Source organism: Hemitrygon akajei, chromosome 1, assembly GCF_048418815.1.
Source record: "Hemitrygon akajei chromosome 1, sHemAka1.3, whole genome shotgun sequence".
In the NCBI taxonomy this organism is placed as follows: domain Eukaryota; kingdom Metazoa; phylum Chordata; class Chondrichthyes; order Myliobatiformes; family Dasyatidae; genus Hemitrygon; species Hemitrygon akajei.
Window position 1 is genome coordinate 37,797,048 of NC_133124.1, and position 26,536 is coordinate 37,823,583.

At 41.0% G+C, this 26,536-nt stretch overlaps 1 protein-coding gene across 3 annotated transcripts in view; it reads left to right on the forward strand.

The window, feature by feature from the left end:
• The window catches only part of pde7a (phosphodiesterase 7A), a 134,925-nt gene that overhangs the window by 99,537 nt on the left and 8,852 nt on the right, over positions 1-26,536 (forward strand). For all 3 annotated transcript variants that reach the window (XM_073041515.1, XM_073041496.1, XM_073041506.1), the window contains 3 exons: positions 9,250-9,381; positions 20,133-20,224; positions 22,456-22,600. In XM_073041515.1, the coding sequence (XP_072897616.1) occupies positions 9,250-9,381; positions 20,133-20,224; positions 22,456-22,600 (369 nt within the window). The remainder of the gene's footprint in view (positions 1-9,249; positions 9,382-20,132; positions 20,225-22,455; positions 22,601-26,536) is intronic.

Genomic DNA, 26,536 nt, shown 5'->3' on the forward strand with positions numbered 1-26,536 from the left:
CAGGTGAACTGGGAGAATCAGGTTGGTTTTGGACCCCAGGATAGGGAGTTTGTAGAGTGCCTACGGGATGCATTCTTGGAACAGCTTGTACGAGAGCCGACCAGGGACAAGGCTATTCTGGATTTAGTGTTATGTAATGAACAGGATTTGATAAGCGATTTTGAAGTAAAGGAGCCATTAGGAGGTAGTGATCATAATATGATAAGTTTTTATCTGCAATTTGAGAAGGATAAGGGCAGCTCGGAGGTGTCAGTGTTGCAGTTGAACAAAGGAGACTATGGAGCCATGAGGGAGGAGCTGGCCAAAGTTAACTGGACGGATATCCTAGCAGAAAAGACAGTGGAACAGCAATGGCAGGTATTCTTGGGAATAATGCACAAGGTGCAAAATCAGTTCATCCCCCGGAGAAGGAAGGATTCAAAGGGGGGAAAGGGGCCACAGTGGTTGACAAAGGAAGTCAGAGATTGCATAGCATTGAAAAAAAAAGTATGACAGAGCTAAGGTGAGTGGGAGGATAGATGATTGGGAAGTTTTTAAGGAACAACAGAACTTAACTAAAAAGGCAATACGGGGAGAAAAAATGAGGTACGAACGCAAGCTAGCGTTCGAATATAAAGGAGGATAGCAAAAGCTTTTTTAGGTATGTGAAGAGAAAGAAGATACGGTTAAGAACAATGTTGGGCCCTTGAAGAATGAATTGGGTGAAATTGTTATGGGAAACAGAGAAATGGCAGAAGAATTTAATAAGTACTTTAGATCTGTCTTCACTAAGGAAGACACAAGCAATCTTCCAGATGTATGGATGGGCCAAGGACATAGGGTAACAGAGGAAATGAAACAGATTAACATTAGGAAGGAAATGGTGATGAGTAGACTGATGGGACTGAAGGCTGACAAATCCCCAGGTCCAGATGGTCTGCATACTAAAGGAGGTGGCCCTGGAAATTGCAGATGCATTGGTAATCATTTTCCAATGTTCTTTAGATTCAGGATCAGTTCCTGAGGATTGGAGAATGGCTAATGTTATCCCACTTTTTAAGAAAGGAGGGAGGAAGAAAACAGAGAACTATCGACCTGTCAGCCTAACATCAGTAGTGGGGAAGATGCTAGAGTCCATTATTAAAGATGAAATAGTGGCATATCTAGATAGCAGTGATAGGATTGGGCCGTGCCAGCATGGATTTACCAAGGGTAAATCATGCTTGACTAATCTATTGGAGTTTTTCGAGGATGTAACCAGGAAGTTAGACAAGGGAGATCCAGTGGATATAGTGTACCTCGATTTTCAGAAGGCATTTGATAAGGTCCCACATAGGAGATTGGTGGGTAAAATCAAAGCTCATGGCATTGGGGGGAAGATATTGACATGGATAGAAAACTGGTTGGCAGATAGAAAGCAAAGGGTAGCGGTGAATGGGTGTTTCACGGTATAGCAGGTGGTGACTAGTGGGGTGCCACAGGGCTCGGTATTGGGACCACAGCTGTTTACGATTTACGTCAACGATTTAGATGATGGCATTGAGAATAACATCAGCAAGTTTGCTGATGATACTAAGCTGGGTGGCAGTGTGACGTGATGAGGATGTTAGGAGAATTCAGGGTGATTTGGATAGGCTGGGTGAGTGGGCAGATACTTGACAGATGACGTTTAATGTGAATAAGTGTGAGGTTATCCACTTTGGGAGTAAGAACAGGAAGGCAGATTATTATCTGAACAGTGTAAAGTTAGGTAAGGGAGAAATACAAAGAGATCTAGGAGTCCTTGTTCATCGGTCACTGAAGGTGAATGAGCAAGTGCAGCAGGCAGTGAAGAAGGCTAATGGAATGTTGGCCTTTATTACAAAGGGAATTGAGTACAAGAGCAAGGAAATCCTCTTGCATTTGTACAGGGCCCTGGTGAGACTACACCTGGAGTATTGTGTACAGTTTTGGTCTCCAGGGTTAAGGAAGGACATCCTGGCTGTAGAGGAAGTGCAGCGTAGATTCTCGAGGTTAATTCCTGGGATGTCTGGACTGTCTTACGCAGAGAGGTTAGAGAGACTGGGTTTGTACACGCTGGAATTAAGGAGATTGAGAGGGGATCTGATTGCAACATATAAGATTATTAAGGGATTGGACAAGATAGAGGCAGGAAATATGTTCCAGATGCTGGGAGAGTCCAGTACCAGAGGGCATGGTTTGAGAATAAGGGGTAGGTCATTTAGGACAGAGTTAAGGAAAAACTACTTCTCCCAGAGAGTTGTGGGGGTCTGGAATGCACTGCCTCGGAAGGTAGTGGAGGCCAATTCTCTGGCTGCTTTCAAGAAGGAGCTAGATAGGTATCTTATGGATAGGGGAATCAAGGGATATGGGGACAAGGCAGGAACCAGGTATTGATAGTAGATGATCAGCCATGATCTCAAAATGGCTGTGCAGGCTCGAAGAGCCGAATGGTCTACTTCTGCACCTATTGTCTATTGTCTATAATGTAACCAATCAATATATTCTCCACTACAAAGCTATAGATGTTTGATATAGTTTTAGATGTCATGCCAAATATTTCTGAACTCCTAAGAAAATAGAGGCCTGCTTCATTATTGCATTTATGTGCTGGGCCAGGACTGTTCCTCCAGAATGATAACATTGAAAAATTTAAAGTTACTGACCCTCTCACCTCTGATCCTCTGAGGACTGGCTCATGGACCTCTTGTTGCCTTCTCCTGAAGTTAATAATAAGCTCCTTGGTCTTGCTAACAGAGGTTGTTGTTATGGCACCGTTCAGCCAGATTTTCAATCTCCCTCTTGTATACTGATTCGTCACCACCTTTGATTCAGCCTACAACAATGGTGTTGTCAGCAGATTTGAATATGGCATTGGAGCTGAGCGTAACCACACAGTCATAAGTGTAAAGTGAATGGAACAGGGAACTAAGCACATAACCTTGTGTTGCACCTGTGCTGATCAAAACCTTGGAGATGTCATTGCCAATCCAGACTCACTGTTAACTGCAAGTGATGAAATCGAGGGTCCACTTCCACAAGAAGATATTCAAGCCAAGGTCTTGGAGCTTATTGATTAGTTTTGAGGGGATGATGGTATTCATGCTGAGCAGTAGTCGATTAAAGAGCATCCTGATGTATAAGACCATATAATATGAGCGGGTGTTGGAGTAGAGGAGACAGAATGGGAGAGCTTTGGTTCAATGGGGCTTTGTTGGTAACGAGTCGAGGTGAGGTAGGTTGCCTGTGTAGAATACAGACTGGAAGGATGTATGTGAGGCCAATGTTCTGTGTTCGGTGTCAGTTGTGGGAAGTCCTGGAGACTCCCGGCCTCCAGGACGGTCACATCTGCGCCAGTTGTGTCGAGCTGCAGCTCCTTAGGGATTTCTTTAGGGAACTGGAGATGCAGCTCGATGACCTTTGTCTGGTCATGGAGAGCAAGGAGGTGATATATAGGAGCTATAGACAGGTAGTCACACCGGGGCCTCGGGAGACAGATAAGTGGGTAACAGAGAGGGAAGGACAAGAGTCATGTGCTAGAGAGTACCCCTGTGGCCATCCCCCTTAACAATAAGTACTCCTCTTTGAGTACTGTTGAAGGGATGGTGGACCTGGGGGAGGCAATAGTGGCCGTACCTCTGGCACAGAATCTGTCCCTGTGGCTCAGAAGGGTAGGGAAAGGAAGAAGATGATAGCTTCCCTCCCAGGTGCCAGAGTTTGGGATGTTTCTGATTGCGTCCATGATATCCTGAAATGCGAAGGTGAACAGCCAGAGATTGTGGTACATACTGACATAGGTAGGAAAAGGGAGGAGGTCCTGAAAACAGACTACAGAGAGTTAGGAAGGAAGTTGAGAAGCAGGACCACAAAGGTAGTATTCTCAGGATTATTACCTGTGCCACATGACAGTGGGTATAGGAATAGAATGAGGTGGAGGATAAATGCATGGCTGAGGGATTGGAGCAGGGGGCAGGGATTCAGATTTCTGGATCATTGGGACATTTTTTTGGGACAGGCGTGACCTGTACAAAAAGGATGGGGTGCACTTGAATCCAAGGGGTCCAATATCCTGGCGGGGAGGTTTCCGAAGGCTATTGGGGAGAGTTTAAACTAGAATTGCTGGTGGGGTGGGTACCGAACTGAAGAGACAGAGGAAGAGGCGGTTGGCTTACAAATGGAGAAAGCTTGGAGACAGTGCGAGAGGGAGGACAGGCAGGTGATAGAGAAGGGACGCACTCAGACTGAAGGTTTGAGATATGTCTACTTTAATGCAAGGGGTACTATGAACAAAGCGGATGAGCTTAGTGTATGGATCAGTACTTGGAGCTATGATGTTGTGGCCATTACAGAGACTTGGATAGTTCAGGGGCAGGAATGGTTACTTCGAGTGCCAGGCTTTAGATCTTTCAGAAGGACGGGGAGGGAGGCAAAAGAGGTGGTAGTGTGGCACTGTTGATCAGCGATAGTGTCACGGCTGCAGAAAAGGAGGAAGTCATGGGGAGATTGTCTATTGGAGTCTCTATGGGTGGAAGTTAGGAACAGGAAGAGGTCAATAACTCTACTGGGTGATTTTTATAGACCACCATTAGTAACAGGGACATTGAGGAGCAGATAGGGAAACAGATTCTAGAAAGATGTAACAATAAGGTGCAGATTTCATCAGTGGTTTGATCGGGACATGACTGCCCAAGCACGTGGACATCAGCCAGGTAGAACAGCGAGAAGAGTTTAAAAGGAGACAACTTCATAGAGTGGGCATCAGAGGAGCAGGCGATGGAGTAGAGGGAGACAGAGTAGGAGGGCTTTGGCTTAAAATGGGTTTCATCGATAATGGGTAGAGATGAGGTATGTTGCCTGTGTAGAATACAGGCAGGAAGTATGTGTGTGAGGCCAGTGCTCTGTACTGGGTGTCAGACGTGGGAAGTCCTGGAGACTCCCAGCCTCCCGGACGACCACATCTGCGCCAGGTGCGTCGAGCTGCAGCTCCTTAGGGACTGTGTTAGGGAACTGGAGATGCAGCTCGATGACCTTTGTCTGGTCAGGGAAAGTGAGGAGGTGATAGAGAGGATCTATAGGCAGGTAGTCACACCAGGGCCTCGGGAGACAGATAAGTGAGTAACATTCAGGAGAGGGAAGGGCAAGAGTCAGATACTCAAGAGTACCCCAGTGGCTATCCCCCTGAACAATAAGTACTTCTGTTTGAGTACTGTTGGGGGTGGGGGTGGATGGGCTACCTGGGGGAAGCAACTCTGGCACAGAGTCTGTCCCTGTGGCTCATAAGGATAAGGAAAGGAAGAGGATGGCAGCAGTGATAGAGGACTCTATAGTTAAAAGGTCAGACAGGCGATTCTGTAGATGTGGGAAAGAAACACGGATGGTTGTTTGCCTCCCAGGTGCCAAGGTCCGGGATGTCTCTGATCGCGTCCACGATATCCTGATGTGGGAAGAACAGCCAGAGGTTGTGGTACATATTGGTACCAATGACATAGGTAGGAAAAGGGAGGTGGTCCTGAAAACAGACTACAAGGAGCTAGGAAGGAAGTTGAGAAGCAGGACCTCAAAGGTAGTAATCTCGGGATTACTGCTTGTGCCACGCGGCAGTGAGTATAGGAATAGAATGAGGTGGAGGATGAATACGTGGCTGAGAGATTGGAGCAGATGGCAGGGATTCAGATTTCTGGATCATTGGGACCTCTTTTGGGGCAGGCGTGACCTGTACAAAAAGGACGGGTTGCACTTTAATCCCAGGGGACCAATATCCTGGTGGGGAGGTTTGCAAAGGTTATTAGGAGGAGCTTAACTAGAATTGCTGGGGGTGGGAACCGAAATGAAGAGACAGAGGAAGAGGCAGATGGCTCACAAATAGAGAAAGCTTGGAGACAGTGCGAGAAGGAGGATATGCAGGTGATAGGGAAGGGATGCGCTCAGACCAATGGTTTGAGATGTGTCTGTTTTAATGCATGGAGTATTATGAACAAAGCAAATGAGCTTAGAGTGTGGATCAGTACTTGGAGCTATGATGTTGCGGCCATTACAGAGACTTGGATGGCTCGGGCAGGAATGGTCACTTCAAGTTCCAGGCTTTAGATGTTTCAGAAAGACAGGGAGGGAGGCAAAAAAGGTGCTGGCGTGGCACTGCTGATCAGAGATAGTGTCATGGCTTCAGAAAAGGAGAAAGACATAGAGGAATTGTCTGTGGAGTCTCTGTGGGTGGAGTTCGTTAGGTGTTTTCAGGAAGGTTTGTTGACACATTATGTAGATAAGCCTAAAGAGGGAAGGCTGTACTTGATCTTGTATTTGGAAATGAACGTGGTCGGGTGTCAGATCTCTCAGTGGGAGAGCATTTTGGAGATGGTGATCACAATTTTATCTCCTTTACCACAGCATTGGAGAGGGCTAGGAAAAGACAAGTTAGGAAAGTGTTTAATTGGATTGAGGTAAAATATTGTGGCTATCAGGCAGGAACTTGGAACCTTAAATTGGAAACAGATGTTCTCAGGGAAACATACAGAAGAAATGTGGCAAATGCTCATGGGATATTTGCGTCGAAATCTGCATAGGTATGTTCCAATGAGACAAGGAAAGCATGGTAAGGTATAGGAACTGTGGTGTAAAAAGGCTGTTGTAAATCTAGTCAAGCAGAAAAGAGCTTACAAAAGGTTAAAAAAAAAACTAATGTTGGAGATCTAGAAGCTTATAAGGCTAGCAGGAAGGAGCTAAAGAATGAAACTAGGAAAGTCAGAAGGGGTCATGATAAGGCCTTGGTGAGCAGGATTAAAGAAAACCCCAAGGCGTTCTACAGGTATGTGAAGAGCAAGAGGATAAGACATGAGAGAACAGAACCAATCAAGTGTGACAGTGGGAAAGTGTGTATGGAACTGGTGGAGATAGCAGATGTACTTAATGAATATGTTGCTTCAGTATTCACTACGGAAAAGGATTTTGCCGATTCTAGGGATGACTTACAGCGGACTGAAAAGCTTGGGCATGTAGATATTAAGGAAGAGGATGTGCTGGAGCTTTTGGAAAGCATCAAGTTGGATAAGTCACTGGTACTGGATGAGATGTACACCAGGCTACTGTGGGAGGTGAGGGAGGAGATTGCTGAGCCTCTAGTGATGATTTTTGCATCATCAATGGGGACAGGAGAGGTTCTGGGGGATTGGAGGGTTGCGGATGTATGGTGTATTGGCCTTCATCAATCGTGGAATTGAATTTAGGAGCCGAGAGGTAATGTTGCAACTATATAGGATCCTGGTCAGACCCCACTTGGAGTACTGTGCTCAGTTCTGGTCGCCTCACTACAGGAAGGATGTGGAAGCCATAGAAAGGGTGCAGAGGAGATTTACAAGGATGTTGCCTGGATTGGGGAGCATGCCTTATGAGAATAGGTTGAGTGAACTTGGCCTTTTCTCCTTGGAGTGACAGAGGATGAGAGGTGACCTGATAGAGGTGTATAATATGATGAGAGGCATTGATCTTGTGGATAGTCAGAGGTTTTTTCCCAGGGTTGAGATGGTTGCCACAAGAGGACACAGGTTTAAGGTGCTGGGGAGTACGTACAGAGGAGATGTCAGGGGTAAGTTTTTTACACAGAGAGTGGTGAGTGCGTGGAATGGGCTACTGGCAACGGTGGTGGAGGCGGATGCGATAGGGTCTTTTAAGAGACTTTTAGATAGACAGACATACTTTATTGAGCTTAGGAAAATAGAGGGCTATGGGTAAACCTAGTAATTTCTAATGTCGGAATATGTTCAGCACAACTTTGTGGGCTGTAGGGCCTGTATTGTGCTGTAGATTTTCTGTTTCTAATTGTCACTTTGTGCTTTGGATAAACAGTCATTGCAGTCAATGGCTATGCTTTATTTTGACCTATCACTCCAAGTTTTGGGAGTAGAAATATCCCTGGATGCTGCTCTGCAGAATACATATTTTGAAGTTGCTGCTGATGATTTAGACCTGCAGTATGTAGTTTATTTGCGTAACACTTCAAAGGAATTGAACTGCACGTACAAGATGAAAATCTTGGTACTTTTTCAGTGATTTAGCACACTGTTAGAAATGGCCTCAAAATTGCAGAAACTAGTATTCCTGCACTGTCTTGAGGACAAGTACAGCCCTCATGCTTTTGGAGTGAGAAGAATGATCTGATACTTTAGATCTGTAAAGTATATGTGTAATTGTAAAAATGTACGCATTTAATTTCTCTTTGTAGTTAAATCTAGTCATTTAGTTATTGTAACATACTGTATATTTCAATGAATTAAATAAAATTAGGAAATTATTGGCCTTACAGCAATTTTAAAGATAATGCAATTTACCAAAACTTAAAATAAATGTAAACAGTACACTAATTATGAAAAGATTAGATGTAATTAATGACCTTCAGCCATGCAGGACTGATGCCTATCATTCAATTGGCTACAGCTACTCATAGGTAATCTCTGGATGTTTGACTGATGACAATAACTAGGGACTGTGGAAAACATTTTTATAGCACAGTAAAGAAAGCAATAATGTATGTTCTTAAGTAGCTTGTAACAACCCTCATGAAGCAGAATCTAAACTAATAATTATAACTGAGAATATTAAATGAACTGCATAAGAGTAATGTGACGAGTTAGAAAGGATAAGGTAAAAGAATGAGCTAGTGCAAGCAAAAGGGCTGCACCAACTTTTTAGACCATGTATAGTGGGCAAGCACTGCATTTTCATTTTTCAATGTCTTTAATCTCTCTGCAAGGCACCCATAGAGTGAGATTTGCAGAGGAGTACCAGTCAAACTTGTGAAATGACATCTATACACAGATTTGTGGATAATGCAGTTGGCTTACCAATTTGCTTCATAAATAAGGAATTATAGTGCTGATAATCCTTCATAAGGTCCAGGCCAGTGTGTTTATGTAACACACACAAAATGCTGGAGGAAATTGCCAGGTCAGGCAGCATCATTGGAAAACAGTCAACGTTTCAGGCCAAGACCCTTTACCTGGACTGGGGGAAAAAATGAGAAGTAGGAGTAAGTGACCTTAACTTTTAATTTTTTCCCCAGCCCTGTGATGAAGGGTCTCTGTCTAAAACATTAACTGTTTGCTGTTTTCCAAAGATGCTGCCTAGTCTGCTGATTTCCTCCATCATTCTGTGTGTTGCTTGGATTTCCAACATTTACAGATTTTATCGTGTTTATGCTGATTTGTAAAATCTCACAATTCAGCATTTCCATTTTAGTTATTCTTGCCTAAATGCATGACTATCTATTCCTTTTTAAAGTTTGCGAAGTCTATTTCTCCATGGGATATTCTGGTGGGTTTGCTGGCAGCTGCCACACATGACATGGATCATCCTGGTGTTAACCAGCCCTTCCTAATCAAAACCAGTCACTACCTAGCAAGTTTATACAAGGTAAGTGTTGATTGATTTTGCTTTAGAGCCAAAATTCATTGTGATTAAAAAAAATAGTATGTAAGTGAAGAATTAATTACCAAGAAACTGGATTTTATCCTTGGTGTTTCACCGTGCACTAAAACCCAATCCTTTACTTATGGAGATATGAGCCAAAACAGGATCCAGCTCAATGTAATGTAGCTGGGAACCTTTACTCGCCACCAATGTCAGAAGGTGTCAAAACCTAACAATCATGGCTTCCATGGTAGAGAGTGGCTACTGTAGAGGTGGAGAAACAAAACCTGCAAAGGAACTTGGAAGCCATGGTGCATGAGATGGAAGACGTGTGGGGGATGGGTGAATCAAAGGACATCATTAGAAGGACTTGACAGAATGTAGTTACAGTAGGGGCAGGAGGAGCGGAATAATGACAACCAGGAAGAGCACAGTGTGTCAATGCACCTGTAATCCCACAACATCACCTCAGAACCGGGTGCTGTGAGGGGTGAGCAGGTGAGATTTGAGGGACATGTGTCACAAAGATGTACCAGCCACTGAATTCAATGTGATGGTAAAAATTTATGAATATACTTGGATGCAGCTAAATGGAAGTAAGATAGATATTATCCTTGACTGATTTTTAAATATGATCCCAGATTTGGAGTGAAGTTGTGTAGAAAAGACTTACGAGCATAAGAAGGTATGTGCAGTTTGTGTTTTCCTTCCTGACCCAAAAGTCTGGGGATTCTTTGTATCACAGTATCATTAATTGAACTATGCACTTGTAGAACATGGTATGCAAATATGTTGTAAATGAGACATTGGTGTAATTTCTGTATATTATACTCTGCAACTAATCCATATATGTCATCAATAGTAACTGTGAAGATCATATGCATATAGCACCCTCTGGTGTAAGAGCTAAGTACTGAATCAGTTGGAAAATTGGTACTGTACTTGTGTAAAACAGTGAATGGCAGTGATGTGAGCTTCACATGTGATTACCTCTGTCTGTTTTGATCGATTTCCTGAACATATCTAGAAGTATATCTATCATATATGTAGATCAGGTATTTTGTTTTTGGAGTAGGATTCTTCAAGTTTATGAAACCTTGTGTTTTATTACTAAGCATCCTATTATATATATGAAACACCCCGGTTTCCTTGTCTGTGTAGATCTAGGGAAGACAATCTCCAGCCCCACCAGACTTGTGAGATTGAGGTGCGAGCCCACCCCAAACCCCCTGTTTGTGTGGATGCTGTGTAATTCGCTACCCTGTTACAAATGAATGCCAAGAAATAAGAGAGTACATTGCATACAATTAAAAGATTTATCTTCATAATTCTTAATTTGACTAAAGGGTTATTAAAAAAAAAAGAAAAGGACCCATTTTAGTGAAACAGTCAAACAAGTTGGAGCTCACAGTTTCCCCAAAACACCAATCCTCAATTGATCTCATCACAGGCTTCGTCGAATCACTGTCCTGCTCTGGGTTGAATCCTACAACCTCTGGCATCTTCTCTCTTCATTCCTCGAACCAAAAAAAAACCCAAGCCAGCCTTAATGTCTCTCACCAGAGAAACCTCCCCTTCAATTTGACCATCCTAATTGGATGGCAACATTTCTCCTCATCTTTTGTCTTCAAAATGTAAGCTGAAAACAAGCAGCTCACACAGAACAGTGGAAAATGAAATTCACACAGCAGAACAGTAAAATATATGAACCAGGGCATTACATGTAATTACTAAGTAAATAAGAGGATGACAAAAAATAATCAAATAAATTGGACAACCATATGCAAAGACATAATATTAATGAAATATTTTAATTTTTCTATAGTTTAGTTCAAATTAGTAATATGGTGAATTTATTGAATATTTCAATAACATTTTGTGCAACAATATGACTTGGGAATAGTCTTAATAGAACATAGACATCTACAGCACATTACAGGCCCTTCGACCCACCAATGTTTTGCTGACCATGAAACCTAAAATCTAATAGATTTAATAATAGGCTGGATTTAGCTTGCAATGTGAGCATTTTATCTGACAATGATCTTATTTGAGTTTGGTCTGTTAAGAAAATCATAAAGCAGATATTAAAGTTATATTTTGGTACATCAGATTCTCATGCAATGAAGCAGACTAGATGAATTAGACATATTTCTGAAGACAGCAAATGACTGGTGTTCAAAAATTAATTTAATGCTGTGCAGAGCCAGTTTGCGCTCAGAAAAAAAGAAACACTTTAAAGAAAAAAGCTGCAGATGACTAAATATTAAAACTGGGGCACAACATAAAACAAAAGCAAGATATACAATAATTACATCAGGGCATAGTGATCTATTTAAAAAAAGTAGCTAATGTGATGAAGCAATAATTAGCTACTCTTTAAGAAAGGAGGAAGGCAGCAGAAAGAAAATTAGACCAGCTAGCCTAACCTCAGTGGTTGGGAAGATGTTAGAGTCAGTTGTTAAGGATGAGGTGATGGAGTACTTGGTGACACAGGACAAGATAGGACAAAGTCAGCATGGTTTCCTTCAGGGAAAATCCTGCCTGACGAATCTGTTGGAATTCTTTGAGGAGATTACAAGTAGGATAGATAAAGGCGATGCAGTGGATGTTGTATATTTGGACTTTCAGAAGGTGTTTGACAAGGTGCCACACATGAGGCTGCTTACCAAGTTAAGAGCTGATGGTATTACAGGAAAGTTACTAACATGGTTAGAGCATTGGCTGATTGGTAGGAGGCAGTGAGTAGGAATAAAAGGACCCTTTTCTGGTTGGCTGCCGGTGGCTAGTGGTGTTCCATGGGTTCGGTGTTGGGAACACTTTTTATGCTGTATATCAATGATTTAGATGTTGGAATAGATGGTTTTGTTGTACTTTGGTAGTAGAAATATTTCTAAACGGGGAGAAAATTCAAAAATCTGAGTTGCAAGGGGCTTTGGAGTCCTTTTGCAGAACACCCTGAAGGTTAACTTGCAGGTTGAGTTGGTGGTGAGGAAGGCAAATACATTCATTTCAAGAGGTCTAGAATACAAGAGCAAGGATGTGATGCTGAGGCTTGGTGTTGGTGAGGCTTCACCTTGAGTATTGTGAACAATTTTGGGCCCCTCATCTTAGAAAAGATGTGCTGGCATTGGTGAGGGTCCAGAGGAAGTTCACAAGGATGATTCCAGGAATGAAAGGGTTATCATACGAGGAATGTTTGATGGCTCTGGATCTGTACTCGCTGGAGTTTCCAAGGATGGGGGGGATCTCATTGAAACCTTTTGAATGTTGAAAGGCCTAGACAGAGTAGATGTGGAAGGGATGTTTCCCATGGTGAGAGAGTCTAGGATAAGAGGGCACAGCCTCAGGAAAGAGGGGCGCCTTTCAAAACAGAAATGCAGAGAAATTTCTTTAGCCAAAAGGTGGTGAATTTGTGGAATTTGTTGTCACGTGCAGCTGTGGAGGCCAGGTCATTGGGTGTATTTAAGGCAGAGATTGGTAGGTTCTTGATTGGACACAGCATCAAAATTTATGTGGAGAAGGCGAGAAACTGGGGTTGAGGAAGAGAAAAGAAAGAATCAGCCATGATTGAATGGTGGAGAAGACTCACTAGGCCAGATGGCCTAATTTTGTTCCTATGTCTTATGGTCTAATGTTGTTATAATAAAGAAGCATGAGTAGGGAAAGCTGGGTATTTGGGAGCACAGAAGGCAATGTTGTAGAAAATAAGCAGCTCTGAATATGTTGATTAATTATATCAATGTTTACAATTGAGAAAGAGAACAATTTGGTCATATGACGTATAGAGAGTCTCCAATTCATGCAAGCAAAGTAAAAGTAACATAGAAAAGAATGGCACAAAAATGATAAATCCCCAAGATATGGTAGTTCCCCTGTGAAAGAAACATTTAGACTTCCATGAAGTTCTTCAGAAGGACCCCCTGCAGTTTGCCTACCGTCCCAACTGCTCAACAGACGATGCTATTGCCATCACCCTCCACCTGGCCCTAACCCACTTGGACAAAAAAGACACATACGTTCAGATGCTGTTCATAGACTTCATTTCAGCATTCAACACAATCATCCCTCAGAAACTGATTGGAAAGCTGAGCCTACTGGGCCTGAACACCTCCCTCTGCAACTGGATCCTGGACTTCCTGACTGGGAGACCTCAGTCAGTCCGGATCGGGAGCAGCATCTCCAACACCATCACACTGAGCACGGGGTCACCCCAGAGCTGTGTGCTCAGTCCACCCCACATCCTCATCACATTCTACAGGGGTTGTATTGAGAGCATCTTGAGTAGCTGCATCACTGCCTGGTTCGGAAATTGCACCATCTCGGATCGCAAGACCCTGTAGCGGATAGTGAGGTCAGCTGAGAAGATCATTGGAGTTTCTCTTCCTGCCATCGCGGACATTTACACTACATGCTGCATCCGCAAAGCAAACAGCATTATGAAGGAACCCACACACCCTTCTTACAAATTCTTCTCCCTCCTGCCGTCTGGGAAAAGGCACCGAAGCATTCCGGCTCTCACAACCAAACTATGTAACAGTTTCTTCCCCCAAGCTATCAGACTCCTCAATACCCAGAGCCTGGACTGACATCTTACTGCCCTATTGTCTTGTTTATTATTTTTTGTATTCCCTGCACTGTTTTGTGCACTTTATGCAGTCCTGGGTAGGTCTGTAGTCTAGTGTAGTTTTCTTGTTTTTTTTACGTAGTTCAGTCTAGTTTTTGTACTGTGTCATGTAACACCATGGTCCTGAAAAATGTCTCATTTTTACTATGTACTGTACATAGCAGTTATAGTCAAAATGACAATAAAAGTGACTTGACTTAAGCAGAGATTTAACGATCTACTTTGGCTCCTGGTTAAACAATTATTTGAAAACTCTCAACTTTGTATTATCCAGCCATGCATTTTTTTTAAAATTATTTTTTTTTATTAGTTTTTCTATACATTTTACAAATTAAAAACCCCAAATCCCAATGAGGAACATTAGTACAGTGCAAAATTAAGCATACAATGACAATATGCTACAAAGGAAGAGAATTTGACAAAAAAGCACGTAAATTGAAGACAAGTAAACTTAGTATCCTCCCCAAGCCCCACAACACAAAAAAAAAACAACTCCAGACCAACCACAACACAATATAGAGAATATAAATCAGGACAATCAAACTCCTAGACTGTGAATACACTTAGCAACAGAGGATAATAATGCCTACTACCAGAAAAAAAAAGGGAGCTGAAAGCAAGGGACCGAGAAGAAAAAAAAACCCTAGTCAAGAGGAAGGTTATGAAAGTACACGATAAAGGGTCCCCAGACCTTATGGAACTTTAGATCCAAATTAAGAACTGAAAAATGAATTTTTTCGAGGTCCAAGCAGGCCATAATGTCGTTAAGCCACTGAGCATGAGTGGGCGGGGCAACATCTCTCCATCTAAGGAGGATCAAGTGTCTAGCCAGGAGAGAGGCAAAGGATAATATTCGGCATTTGGTCGGACTCAGACGTAAATCTCGCCCCAGAAACCGAACAAAGCAATTAAGGGGTTTGGTTCTAGGTGCTGATTCAGAATACACGATAACGTAGTGAAGACATCTTTCCAAAATTTCTCCAAGCTAGGACAGAACCAGTACATATGGATGAGAGAGGCCACGCCCCTCTTGCATTTATCACAGAGCGGACTAATGTTAGGGTAGAATCGAGATAGTTTAGATTTAGACATATGGGCTCTATGAACAATCTTAAACTGTAAAAGGCAATGGCGAGCACAAAGAGAGGTTGAGTTAACCAATTTGAGAATCGAGTCCCAGCTCTCATCGGATAAGGAGGTATTTAAATCCTGCTCCCAGGCCATTTTAATTTTATCCACAGGGGCCTGTCGTAAGGCTGCTAATTTATCTCGAATAATTGATATTAAACCTTTACCTAGTGGATTAATGGAAAGAAATAAGTCCATAGCATTTTTCGCAGGCATTTCAAGAAAGTTAGGAATTAAAGGAGCAAAAAAGTGTCTAATTTGGAGATATCTAAAAAAATGAGCATTGGGCAGATTGAACTTAACAGAGAGCTGCTGAAAAGAAGCGAAGCGATTATCAATGAAAAGATCTTCAAAATGTCTAATGCCCTTCCTATACCAAACATGGAATGCTGAATCGTACGTAGTAGGTAAAAAAAGGGTGATTATGTGCGACAGGGCTGGAAACGGAAAAACCGTGGAAACCATAGCATTTCCTAAACTGAGCCCATATACGCAAAGTGTGTCTAACAAGAGGATTAGCTATTAATCTGGACAGACTACTAGGGAGTGCAGAGCCAAGAAGTGCAGAGATAGATAATTCTTTAGTGGAGCTCAACTCCATTGCCACCCAATTAGGGCACTCGGGTTGGCCGTGGAAGAAAGACCAAAAGGTAGCACAACGTATATTAGCTGCCCAATAATATAAACGAAATTAGGTAAAGCCATGCCACCCTCTTTTTTAGAATTTTGGAGATGGATTTTATTAATTCTAGAGTGCTTATTCTTCCACAGATATGACAAAATAATAGAGTCTAAGGAATCAAAAAAAGATTTAGGAATAAAAATTGGGATAGATTGAAATAAGTATAAACATTTGGGGAGAACATACATTTTAACAACATTAATACGACCTACCAAAGACATAGATAGAGGTGACCATTGTACCAGACTCTGTTTTATAGTATATGAAAGATTGGCAAAGTTTTCACGAAAGAGATCTTTAAACTTCCTTGTGACTGTAATTCCAAGATAAGTAAATTGATTATGGACTACTTTAAAAGGGAGATCACGAAATGTTAGTTCTTGTGCTTCTTTATTAATTGGGAAAAGTTCACTCTTATGTAAATTAAGTTTATAGCCAGAGATCTGGCTAAACTGGTCAAGAAGTGAAAACATTAGAGGTAAGGATGTAGACGGATTTGAGAGAAAAAGTAATAAGTCATCAGCATAAAGAGAAACTTCATGCTCAGCACCCACTCTCCAAATCTCGGTCAATTCAGGACAATTTCGAAATGCTATCGCCAAAGGTTCTATAGCCAAATCAAAGAGAAAGGGACTTAAGGGGCATCCCTGATGGGTGCCACATTTAAGATTAAATACTTGGGATTTCTGAAAATTAGTTAAAACAGAAGCAGTAGGACACAGGTACAGCAATTTGATCCAAGAGATGAAACTTTGACCGAGGTCAAATGTTTCTAAGACTGCAAAAAGGTAGTTCCACTCTATACGATCAAATGCTTTCTCCGCATCGAGGGAAATAACACATTCAGGAATCCCAGTTGGAGCTGAGTATAAGATATTAAATAAATGCCGAATGTTTAAAAAAAGGGAGATGGTTTTTAATAAAACCTGATTGGTCATCAGAAATAATGGAGGGAATAACGGTTTCTAATCTATGAGCCAAAACTTTAGCTAAGATCTTTACATCAACATTGAGCAAAGAAATCGGCCTGTACGAGGAACACTCTGTTGGGTCTTTGCCCTTTTTTAATAGAAGAATAATAGATGCCTCATTGAAAGAGGGTGGCAATTTGCCGTAATTAAACGAGTCAGATAATACTGAAAGTAACTGAGGAGAAAGAAGTGAAGAGAATGATTTATAAAATTCTACAGGAAACCCATCAGGTCCGGGAGATTTCCCTGAGGACAGTGCAGAAATTGCAAAAGGTATTTCTTCTGATGATATAGGCGCATTAAGTTTGGCTTTACAATCAGATGAAAGTGAAGGAATATTCAGATTCTTTAAAAATTGATCAACAGAGATATTGTCATTCAAAGATTCAGGGGAATAAAGCCGAGAATAAAAATTTTTAAATGCGTCATTAATTTCTAAATAATCCGATGTAAAGTCTCCGTTCTCCTTCCGGATCTTTGTAATATGTTGTTTGGCTTTGGAAAGCTTCAGCTGATTGGCTAGAAATTTACCAGACTTATCCCCATGAATGTAAAAGCGACTCTTGCTTTCGAGAAGTTGGCGTTCGACAGGTTGAGTAGACAGAAGATTAAATTTAGTTTGGAGTTCAACGCGCTTCTTGTGTAGTTCAGGGTTCTTAGTTTGAGCATATAGTTGATCCAATTCTTTAATCTGGTTAATGAGGTCTAATCGATCTGCACAGGATCTTCTGTTGAGATTTGCTGTGTAAGAGATTATTTGACCCCTCAGATATGCTTTCATGGCATCCCAGACAATCTGGGATGGCACTTCAGGTGATGTATTAGTGTTAAAATAAAAGGTTATCTGATCCTTAATAAATTTTTAAAAATCATCATCCGATAATAAAGTTGAATCAAACCGCCAGTGTTTATTCCTCTGAGGGAGACCAGGAAAGTTCAGAGAGAGAGTAATTGGGGCATGGTTAGAAATCAGTATACTCTGATCGTCACAAGAGTGGGCAAATGGAATAAGTTGGTTATCGAGTAAGAAATAGTCAATTCTAGTGAAGGTATGGTGAACATGTGAGAAAAAAGAATAATCTCTCTCAGTAGGATGAAGGAAACGCCATATATCAGAGATACCAAAATTAGAGAGAAACGATTGGATAGCTAAGGCAGATTTAGTAGGTGATCTGGTAACAGAGGACGATCGATCCAGATTAGGATCTAACCAACAGTTGAAGTCACCACCCAGTATAAGAGAGTATGAGTTTAGGTCTGGTAGTGAGGAAAAAAAACGTTCAAAAAAGTTAACATCATCAAAGTTGGGGGCATACAGGTTTGCTAGTGCAACTTTAGTGTTATATAGTTTACCAGAAACAATAATAAAACGGCCATTTGTATCAGATATTTTATTATGGAGTTCAAAAGGAATATTTGAGTTAATAAGAATGGAGACTCCCCTAGCTTTAGCGGCAAAGGATGAATGAAAATGCTGACCCGCCCACTTTGACAGAAGCCGGGAGTTATCAGAACAACGAATATGAGTTTCTTGAAGGAAAGCAATGTCAGCTTTGAGTTGTTTAATATGTGAGAATACCTTCCTCCTTTTAACAGGGTGATTCAATCCCTTTACATTCCAGCTCACGAATTTAAGTGCACTAGCCATTATCAATTAGTAATGCATAAAAGGCAGCAGGCATATAAAAAGTCAAGCAATACAATAGCAGTCTGGGAGCAGAAATGTAAACATAGATTCATAAAATCAAAACATAAACATGTCCTGAGCAATAAAGAAAAACAATAAATACAGTGAGTGATGTTGGAACTGGAAAACCCACCCCATCCACACAACCCAAAACTAGACGGCTACCAAAAAAAGCAGCTAGCTCTACCAAAAAAATTAACCCACATATAACTTCCTGATCTGTGTCATTAACAGCAGTTCCGTATAAATACTATAGCAAATAGTAACTAGTTTATGCACTAGAAAACATAACTACAAATTGGAACATCTTCTGCAGAAATATAAAACTTAATACAGAGAAAATCGGAAGAAAACCAAAACTAACCTACCCGCAAAAAATTATAGAAGAATAAAGTAAGAGAAAGGGGAAAAAAAAGGGAGGAAGGGGAAAATTATAAATTCAAGGAGAGTACTTATCAACCATTTACAGAGAGGAGAAAAAAAGTCAGAGATTAAAAAAAAGGGTGAAGAAAAAAAAAGAAAATAATAAATAGAAAAAAAATAAAAAATAAATCTGCAATTAAACTGTGAACCAACAAACAAGGAGGCCTTCAATAAAGACTTCAAACCTCCAAAACAAGTTAGAGTCAGTTGTAGAACTCTATAGATAAAGTTATACAAGAATAAAATAGATTACACAAGTACTATTTAAACGTCCATAGGGAAACATTAAGCACAGAATGTCTATTTAAAAAAGACACACCAAATCCAGGGAGAGATTGTCAACAGCCCTTAGAGTTTCAATGAATAATGTCTGAGTGATTCAAGTAAAGTCTGAGTCCATGAGTCCAGAAAAGTAATTTTACTACGAGAAGTACTTATCCACCATTTTAGGAGGTCCGATCGGGTTCTGAAGATGACTGGATAGCCGGAAGACTTGCCACAAATGCTTCAGTCTCTTTCACCGACTTGAACCACTTATATTTTCCAGTATTAAGCTTGATTCGTAAATCGGCAGGAATGTGAAGAGAGGGTTTAAAACCACGATCAAAAAGCCCTTTCATTTCACCTTTAAACTCAGCGCGCATCTTTAAGGTCTGGGGTGCAAAATCTTCCACAAAGCGAATGATTGTATTTTGGAAAGTAAAAGTACCTCTGCGACGTGCCTCCATAATCAGACGGTGTTTTACCTGGTATTGATGAAAGCACAAAATTACCGGTCGCGGGCGGGAGCCCAGAATTCCGGGGGGAATGTAGACCCTGTGTGCCCTTTCGAGCTCAGGCGGGTTCGGAAGCAAATCTTTCCCGAATATCTCACAGAGAAACCCGGCGAAAAACTTCACGGTTGATCCCTGTTCGGTGGCCTCTGGCAACCCAAGAATTCGCCACGCCATTTTGACAAGGTTCTATAATCCTTTGATATACCCATGCCCTCCTTGTTACCCTTGCAACAGATTACTTGACTACTTGCCTTGCTTTCAGGTGTCATCATCCTAAACTCTGCAATTATCTCCTTAAAATGATCCTCCTCTCTATTTTCTTTTACTTTCAAACCCTCTTTAAAATCTGCCCCTTTACCTAAACCTTTGGTCACCTTTTATAATATTGTGTGATTTGGTGTTAGGTAACACAAAATGGAAATTATTTTTTTGCCACTAATACTTTCTCCTTTACTCTCAGAATACCTCGGTGTTAGAAAACCATCACTGGAGGTCAGCAGTGTGTGTGCTTCATGAATCTAAATTATTTTCACATTTTTCAATTGAGGAAAGGTGTGTATCTGGATTATATTTCATAATTTTCAATCAGTGCATGACTGAAATTTAGAATAAATTTTGTATTTCTAAGTACTTAATAAACATTTCAGTTATGTCTTGATCATAAACTACTTGTCATTTTTGCAACTGCCTTTGTGTTTTGCTGTTGTGGCCACGATACATGTTCAAGAGAGGGACAGGAATAGGTGCTTAGTGTTCCCAGGTTTCAGTATTTTTCAAAAGATAGAGAAGTTAAAAAGGGGAGAGGGTGTTGGGAGTCCATTACTAATCTGGGACAATATCACAGCTGCACTCAAAGGGGGCATAATGGAGGGCGAATTCACTGAGATTATATAGAGAGATCTGAAGAATAGGAAAAGTGCAATCACTCTGGGATGATACTATAGCAACCCCCATGCCTTTGGGACATCGAGGAACAGATATGCAGGTAGATTAGAGAAAGGTATAAAAACAACAGGGTTGTATTGGGTGACTTCAACTTACCTAATAGACTGAGACTATCTTTGTGCAAGAGGTTTAGATGGGGCAGAATTTGTTAGATGCATCCAGGAGGGCTGCTTAAATCAATATATTGATAGTCCAACAAGGGGAAAGGCCATTGTTACACCAGGAATTAGGTAATGAGCCAGACCAAGTTACTGAACTTTCGATGGCAAACAGTTAGGGAATAGTGATCGCAGCTCAAGTTTTAAGATTTCAATTGATAAGGATAAGCATGAACCTTGTGGGAGAGTATTAAAATAGAGAAGGCTATATTATGAGAGTGTTAGGCAGCAACTAGGGAGAGTTAATTGGAAATAACTGATGTTAGGCAAAATCATATTTTGACATGTGGCAGGAATTTAAAGACCAAAACACAGAATACAAAGCCAGTATGTTTAAGTAAGAAGATGGATGGCAAGGTAAGGGAACCATGGATATTGAGAGAAGTGGTGAATTTACTAAATAAGAGAAAGGAAATGCATTTAAAGTGTAGGAAACGAAGATGGAACTGAGCACTTTCGAATTATAAAGGAGTCAGAAAAGAACTGAAGAAAGGAATTGGGAAAGCCAGGAGGGGGAATGAAATGTCCTTGGAAAGTAGGATTAAAGAGAATCTCATCATCTTCTCTACATACAACCAGAACAAGGGGATAGCTAGTGAACAGGTAAAGACACTCAAGGTAAAGGATGGAATGTGCTTGGAGGTGTAGGATGTGGGTGATGTCTTAAATGAGCACTTTGCATGAGATTTTACCAAGAAGATGGATGCGGAGGATAAGGAGATCAGTGTGGGGTGTGCTGACTTCCTACAGCATTTGAGATAAAGGAGGTAGCATTGGGTTTCTTAAAGAACATTTAAGTTGCATTAGTTTCCAGTGCCTGATAGGATATACCCTAGGTTACTGAGAGGCAAGAGATGAGATTGTTGGAGCCTTGACCAATCCCCTCTAGTGATAGAAGTTTCAGAGGACTGGTGAGTAGCTAATATTTGATATTCAAGAAGGGAGATGGTGCAGTTCCAGAAACCAGATTGGTGAGTCTAACAAGAATTATTAAGGTTAGCATGCAAGAAAATGAAACACAAGGTAGTATATGGTAATATGTATGTACTTTGATAATAAATTTACTCTGACTTTGGAAAAGAAGAAAAAGAAGAAAAAAAAGTTGCCTTTCAACTCACAAGTTCCTGTAGCAGGCAATTTCTTTTTTTTTAGCAAGGTCAAGTTGCTAGCTCAGTGCTCAACCCAGTATGGATGGAAAGTGTGCATGGGAGCTGGCTGGATTTGAACTCAGGACCTTCTGCCCCAAAGTCCAGTGCTGATGCCACTACGCCACCAGCTGATGTGCATTTAGAAAACTGTGGCCTAATTAGGAACAGTCACCTTGGCTTTGTGCAGGCCAAGTTGTGACGTAATTGAGATTTTCGAGGAGGTGACGAAGGTGATGATGAAGGTAGATCTGTGGATGTACCTTCCCTACATGGGCTTTACAAGCAGAAATGAAAACTTTTGCCACCTTATTTCTGGCTTTTTTGAGAATTATGGCCTTTATTGTGAGGAGTATATTGTAATAGATACAAGAATTTATTTTAAGTGGATAAAGTTGAAGCATTATATCAGCTCTTTGTAATAAAAGGTGCACAAGGAATGCTATCTCATTATTAAGTGTAAATTTTAGTTTTAAAGTTTGCATAAAATGATTATTCATCTACACATAATTGATATCTATATACTTTTATTTAGTTATCAACTGGAAAGCCAGCTGGGTTCCCTAATTCTAGCTACAGACATAAGCCGCCAGAATGAGTTTCTATCACAACTGAGAACTCATTTGGACATGAGTGACTTGTGTTTAGATGATGCCAGCCATCGACATTTCATGCTGCAGGTGAGTTTTAGTTTCCAGAATTTTACCCAGAATTAAATAATTGTGTTGTTGTGTTATCTATTACAGGCATAATCCAGAATTATTTTGTTTAATATTTTACAGAAATAATATTGTCCACATTGCATCATGATTTTTATCAAAGATTCAGAGGTTCATTTATTATCAAAGTATTCAACTCTGAAATTCTTCTGCAGATAGCCATGAAACCAAGACAGAAAAGAACAGCAGCATGATCATCAACCCCCAAATCCCTCCTCCATGCACAAATAAAAACAGAATAGGCATATCGATCCTCATATTGGCTAGTGTTTTGGAAATTAATTCTTTTTGTTTTTCTAATTAAAGCTGTTGAATCTAACTAGCCATTAAATCTATCAAATCCTTCTAAATTCTGTAAATGGTATATTCAGTATTTAGCAATCCTTTCTCAGTCCTGTCTCGTTCTGAAATTGTGCAAATTCTCAGCTTTTTAACTTGGTAACTTTCTCCATTTGACTCAAAAAAAATTCCTTTTCATGCCTCTGGTTGTAGTTCAAGAAGTTTCTCAAATATTTTAAATTAACATCTTGAGAATTTTCAATATTAGTGAATCAGTGTTCAAATTATTCACACTGCTATCATTCATTCTCTTTTACTCATTTTTGTTTTATTCCACTCCCTTTGTGTACGTGACCCCCTTTCCTTTTGTTTTTCTCTTTTCTAATTGTGTGTCTCTGTCTTCTGTGCTATTTGTTATGTGCTCTGCCATAGGAATATTTATTTGGCTGTTATGGAGTCACAGTTTTGTTGCAGGTATTGAAGTTATCTTGGCTGCGTTTGTGGAGTTTGTATGTTCTCCTTGTGATAGTTTTGGTTTCCCCAGGTGTTATAGTTCCTTGCCAATGACATCAGTTGGTAGTTGGCTATTGTAAATTCCTGACTCCTCTTCTCCCCTCCCCACCCACCCATGCAGGTGAAATGTGTAGCTGCCCTAAGCACATCCTTGGGTAGTGCTGGTTGTTAATGCATACGAAGTATTTCCTGTGTGTCTGATGTACATTTGATAAACTATATCTAGTGGACGATTTAGGTTTGTATTAATGCGTATGTGTAAGAGAATATGTTACAGGGAAGCAAGTGGGAGAATGTGTCTGATAGGATTGGTTTGAAAGCTGGCATGGACTTGATAGGCTTCCTTCTGTAGTGTCAGAAATGTGAGAAATGTTATGAATATATAAATTAGGAGATTATAGGTGGGGGTGTATGAGGTGTCAAGGGGAGGGCTAACACCTCTAGTGAAGGGACTTGTGTCCATTCTGGGGCAGCTTGCTCACGTTTTGGTCCCATCAGACACTCAGATCACAGGTGTGGCTCCAAGTAGCTGTTTGCAGCAGCTGCACCCCATTGCACCACTTCAACAGGCAGACTAAACCAGATGAGGGTAGCTGGTGGGCCTTATACCCTGGTGAGATGGGGACAAGCCATGTGGAATCAGCTCTGGTGGACTGGATAGATGAGATCAACAGTGATCAGGAAAGCAGTTCTGCAACACGTCATGGAGAGCAAAGGGCATTACAAGTCACAGAAGAAGTCATAGTCGTCTACAACAACTAAGGAAGTCCCCAGTTTTGATGACTACTTCATATCACTGCACCTAGACTTTCAAGCTTGAGAGAGTGAACTGCCCTACTGCAATGTCTTTTCCATGTTTAAAAACTCTCCTGTACTGTTGGATTCACTGGACAGCCAGCAGTTGGAGGCTACATGGCCGTCAAAGTGATGGCTGATGCAACTGTAACTGCCCCTCTGCATTCCCTATTAACCATGATATCCTTTCACTCTCTTTGCTTATAAATATTTTTCAACCTCTGCCATTTTTTTAAAAAAAAGTGAAGACTCTTATTTCCACTGCCTTTTGAAGTTCCAAAGAATCGCAACACCGACGGAGTAAATTTAGCCTCTTAAATGGGCAAACCTTTATTTTTAAAGTGACCCCTAGTTTTAGGTTCTTCCACAAGTGAATCCACATTTGTTCTTTGAAGACTTCTCAGTGACTGTTTTAATTAAGTCAACAATGTTAACTGTTAGATTATTTTACTTGCCTTTTACTTCTGTGTGTGTCAATTCTCCTGTGTCGGGGATGCCTACCATATCTCATTTGGTTTTCTTCTGTTAATGTGAGTTATTTCTCTATATCTTAAATGCTAACAGTCCCTTTGGTGTATTCTTTTATTTCTAAAAAATACTGGAGGGTCGAGGATAGTTCAAAGTAAGTTTTATTATTTAAGTACAACATGTACAACCTTGAGATTCATTTTCTCGCGGGCATGCACAGTATATCCAAGAAACATAAATTAATCAATGAAAGATCACATCCAACAGGATAGACAAATGACCAATGTGCAAAAGACAACAAACTGTGCAAATACAAAGAAAGCAATAGATATAGAACATGAAATGGAATCCATGAAAGTGAGTCTATAGTTTGTGGGAACAGTTCAGTGATGGGGCGAGTGAAATTTATCCCCACTCGTTCAAGAGCCTGATAGTTAAGGGGTAATAACTGTTTCTGAATCTGGCGGTGGAGGTCCTGAGGCTCCTTTACTACCTTCCTGCTGGCAGTGGCAAGAGAAGAGCATGGCTTGGATGGTGGGAGCCTTTGATGGATGCTGCGACAGCGCTTTGTGTTAACTATGATGGACTTGGCTGTATGCACTACATTTTGTACAATTTTCCATTAAAGGACGATGATATTTCCATACCAGGCCATGTTGCAGCCAGTCAATATACTCTACCACTCATCAATAGAAGTCTGTTGAAGCTTTACGTGTCATACCAAATCTTCACAAACTCCTAAGGCAGTAGAGATGTTGTTGTGCTCTCTTCGTAATTGCACCCGGGTGCTAGGCTCAGAACAGATCCTCTAAAATAAGGTATTTAAAGTTGCTGACCCTCTCCATCTCTGATTTTCCCCCAATGAGGACCGGCTCATGGACCTCCAGTTTCCTCCTGAAATCAATAAGCAGCTCCTTGATATTGCTGACATTGAGTAAGAGGTTGTTGTGTACCACTCAGATACTTGATCTTCCTCCTAAATGCTGATCCATCACCTCTTTTTAATCAGCCAACAACAGGGGTGCTGTCAATAAATTAAAATATGGCACTGGAGCTGTGCTTAGCCTCACAGTCATAAGTGTAAAGCGAGTAGAGCAGGGGGCTAAGCACACAGCCTTGTGGTGCTCCTCTGCTGATGGAGATTGTGGAGGAGATGCTTCTGATCAGAATTTACTGGGTCTGCAAGTAAGGAAATAGAGGATTCAATTGCACAAAGAAGGGGTAAGGTTCCTGGGTCGAGTGAAGAGCCAATGAAATGGCATCTGCTGTAGACCTATTGTGCTGGTAGGCAAATTGGAGTGGATCCAAGTCACTTTCAAGCAGGAGTTGATGTGTTCCATCACCAACCTTTCATAGCACTTCACAGACTGAACTCACAGGGTCATCGGAGCTCCACGTTTTGATGGTCAAGGTGAGCATAGAAGGCATTGAGCTCACCTGGGAACACAACCTTTTTGTTACCTATCTTTAGTTTCACTTTGAGAGGTAACAACATTCAAATCTTTCTGCAGCTGTTAAGCATCTTTCAGTAATAAAATATGGTCTGGAACTGCCACTTCACATATGAGATGGCTTTCTGAAATTTGCACTTTTAGACTTGTATCTTACTTGGTCGCCAGAACTGCATGCCACTGATATGGGCCTTCAACATATTGCACATCTCATGGTTCATTTAGGGCTTCTGGGGAAGATTCAGAGTGATATTGTGGGGACACTCATCTACAACAATTTTTATAAAGTCTGTGACAACTATGGTGTATTCATTCAGATCCTTTGGGTCCTTGAAGATGGCCTAATCCACTGACTTGAAGCAATCCTGTAGCCACTTCTATACCTCCTGCA